This window comes from Verticillium alfalfae, genomic scaffold, assembly GCF_000150825.1.
Source record: "Verticillium alfalfae VaMs.102 supercont1.2 genomic scaffold, whole genome shotgun sequence".
NCBI classification, from domain to species: domain Eukaryota; kingdom Fungi; phylum Ascomycota; class Sordariomycetes; order Glomerellales; family Plectosphaerellaceae; genus Verticillium; species Verticillium alfalfae.
Window position 1 is genome coordinate 2,544,978 of NW_003315037.1, and position 3,250 is coordinate 2,548,227.

Here is a 3,250-nt window from a genome sequence, read left to right on the forward strand (position 1 = left end):
TCTCATGTCCTTCTCCGTGTCTGGGTACGAGAGGTACAGCTGAGGGACAACCTTGCCGGCCACCTCGCCCGTGTTGGACACCTCCACCGTCACGGTAGCGTACGTCTCCCAGAGATCGGGGTTGCCGCCCTCGTCGCCGCCGGCGCCCGAAAGCGGGTGGGGCGTTTCGTACCCGTCAGGGTAGGGATACACTCCCTGCTTGATATCGTCCACCTTCTCAAGGTACGGGTAGTTGTAACGCTGCAGTCGGCGGATGTTGTCGGGCCACAGGGCCTCCTTGGGATCGGGAATCTTCTCGTCAAAGCTGGGCGCCTTGACAGCGTCAGAAGGCCGCGGCGAGGGCAGCGCCGACTTGTCCTTGACAGTCTTGACCTTGATGTCGGAGAACTCAAAGGTGGTGTACGATAGACCAAACCCGAATTCGAAGCGAGGCTCAATGTTGTACTTGTCAAAGTGACGGTAGTCAATGTAGAGGCCCTCCGAGAAGTCCTGCTGGGGGTTGACGCCGTTGGGCAGGTACATGATCTGGCCTCCGGCTCCGAAATCCTTTAGAGACTTGGCAATGGTGTAGGGGAGGTGACCGTTGGGGTTCACGTCGCCGAAGACAACCTCAGCGAGAGCGTCTCCGCTCTCCTGGCCGGGAAGGTTGGCGTAGAGGACGGCCTTGACAGTGGGAAGGTCGATGAAGGCCTCGAGGTCGACGGGGCCGACTGAGTGAATGACCACAACGGTATCGCCCTTGCCGCTACCGCAGTTTTCGGCAACGTGCAGGATGAGGTCGTCACCGCCCTTCTGCAGGAACAGGTCGTTGCGATCGCCGCCAACGCTGCCCCATGCGAGGAAGCCCTCGCCGGCATCGGCATTCGCAAAGACGAAGCAAACATCCTGGTCCTTCAGAACCGAAGGGTTCTTCTTGTAATAGTCAAGCTTGTTGTCCAGGTGCTCGGTCACGACAACCTTGTCGTCGTTGAAACCGTTCTTGAGAGAGTCGACGGGCGTGAGAAGGTACGGGAATTCGGCGGATCCGCTGCCCCAGCCCTCGCCGAGGGTGCCTTGGTTGCAGCCGCGATCCTTGCAGTAGTTGGGTCCCTTGCCAGGACCAGCATCCTCGCCGAAAATGCCAACTTTGAGCTTACCATCGTGGCGCCTCGTCTTCTGGGTGCCAATCTCGCCATCCTTGCTGATAGGGAGGACGCCGTCATTCTTCAGCAAAACAGTGCCTTCGGCGGCGACCTGACGAGCAATATCCTTGTGATCCTTCAAGACCTCGACGTACTTGTTCACCTCAAACTCCTCTTGCGGGGTGTTGCTGCCAGGCGCGAGCACGCCCATCTTGTCGTCGGTCCAGGAGGAAAAGTTGGGAAGCTCGTCCGGGTAGAGCTCCTTATCATCCTGGCCGAGTTGGTACCAGGAGGCAACGACACGAACGACCATGTCGTTGAGTCGGCTGAGGGGAACAGAGCCGTTGAGCACAGAGCGCGTCAGAGAAGATCCCCAGAGCGACTTGCCGTCCTCCCATAGAAGGCCATCACCGGGCATGGTCATGTCGAGACCAGACAAGGCACTTCCGACGCCGGAACGCTGGGCCAGCCAGTCGGACATGACAAAGCCCTGGAATCCCATCTCGTCCTTGAGGAGGCCGTTCATGAGCTTCGAGTTGTCACAGGCGTAGCTGTTGTTGACCATGTTGTACGAGCACATAACACTGAAACGGTTAGCCTGAAATGCAGACAGGAAAGGAGGGGAGCATGGCGAAAAGAAGCAGTCTGGCTGGCATACCTGGCGACGCCGGCCTTGATCGAGTCAGCAAACGGCCACGCATAAAGCTCGTGCATGGTGCGGTCGTCAATGTTGGATGAGAGGGCATTCGGGAGACCCCACTCCCAGCTCTGACGGAAGTGCTCCTGTTCGTTCGCCACAAAGTGCTTAATGGTGGCCATGACACCCTCACCCTGGATACCCTTGATGGTCTCAGCGGCAGCAATGCCCTGCAGGTAGGGATCAGATCCGAAACCCTCCCAGTTGCGACCACCGGCGGGCATGCGGCCGAGGGGCCCAACGCAGGGACCCAGTAGCACATTGATACCCTTGCGACGCGCCTCGTTGGCGTGGCCCTTGCCGCGGAGGTAGAACAGCTCCTTGTTGAAGGTGGCTCCGGTCGTGATACCAGCGGGCCAGGCGGTTGAGTTGTCGGCGAAGCGGATGCCAAGAGGGCCGTCTTGCAGCTGCAGCTGGGGGAAGCCGACGTTGGTGGCCGGTCCGGTGGTGCCGACAGCAAGGCCCATGCGCCAGCCAGTGCCGGTCGTGATGTTGACCTTCTCGGGCAGGGTCATCTTGGAGACCAGATCGGCAGCCTTTTTGTAGCTTTCGGCCCACGATTTGGCGGTGCCACCTAGGGGTGTTGGGTACCAAGGGGGCGACTGACCAAGGGGCGGCGCGCCCGTGTACTTGTGGTAGACGACGGCGCCTCCGGCGCTGAGAACAGTCCAGAGGGTGAAGATGATGCTCGCGAAGATGATGCAACATCTTGAGCGACCCTTGAAAGGTCTCTTCCACGAGGAGAGTATGCCTGGCCGGTCGCCCCCCAGGAACGCAGGCTTGGGTTGGTCTTTGGAGTCAAACCCGGACTTCTGTGCAAGGTGTTCCGTGACGTCAATATCTGACTCCGAGTCGTATCCATCATGAGAACGACGAAGCTTGGCCTCGTCTTCATCGAGCAATCGCTTCTGGCTGGCGTCCATGGCGATGGTAGATGGCCAAACAGCTATGAGTCGACGGAAATACGGTAGGGAGAACCGTGTTGTCAAAGTCCTGGATGTTGAGCTTTTTTCTTTGGAGAGACGCTGTCGACTTTACGAGATGGTCAAGTGCCGTACAAGGTTCAGCGTCTGGTTGAACGACTTCTGCCTTGTCGTGTGACAGCGCAGCCCTGTCTCAATGTTTGCCAACCAGGGCGAGGTGACGTGTTCGTCGGTATCGACAAGAGAAAATGCGGTGAGCCTGCAGGACGACCGCAGGATGCTTTGACGCGATCCAATTGATGCTGAGAGAGGGTGGTAGAGGAAAGGAAAGACGAATTGTTTTTTCGACGTGGAGGGAGTCGATGGCCTTTCAAGCAGTCGCAACGTCCTGGGTCCCCGGCGGAAGGAGCTCCCGCCCAACTGGAAGTGGCAGAAAGCTGATGCACTGCGGGGAGAAGCTCCAGCGCATCGATCCCGCTTGACGCTGGAGCAGTCACTGAGCACGCAGG

At 58.9% G+C, this 3,250-nt stretch overlaps 1 protein-coding gene across 1 annotated transcript in view; it reads right to left on the minus strand.

Moving 5' to 3' along the window:
• The window catches only part of VDBG_02246 (beta-glucosidase), a gene marked incomplete at both ends in the record, with an annotated part of 3,491 nt that extends 750 nt beyond the window's left edge, over nt 1-2,741 (minus strand). Inside the window, 2 exons of the mRNA XM_003008012.1 lie at nt 29-1,672; nt 1,780-2,741. Of these exons, the coding sequence (XP_003008058.1) occupies nt 29-1,672; nt 1,780-2,741 (2,606 nt within the window). The remainder of the gene's footprint in view (nt 1-28; nt 1,673-1,779) is intronic.
• Nucleotides 2,742-3,250: the final 509 nt, after the last annotated feature.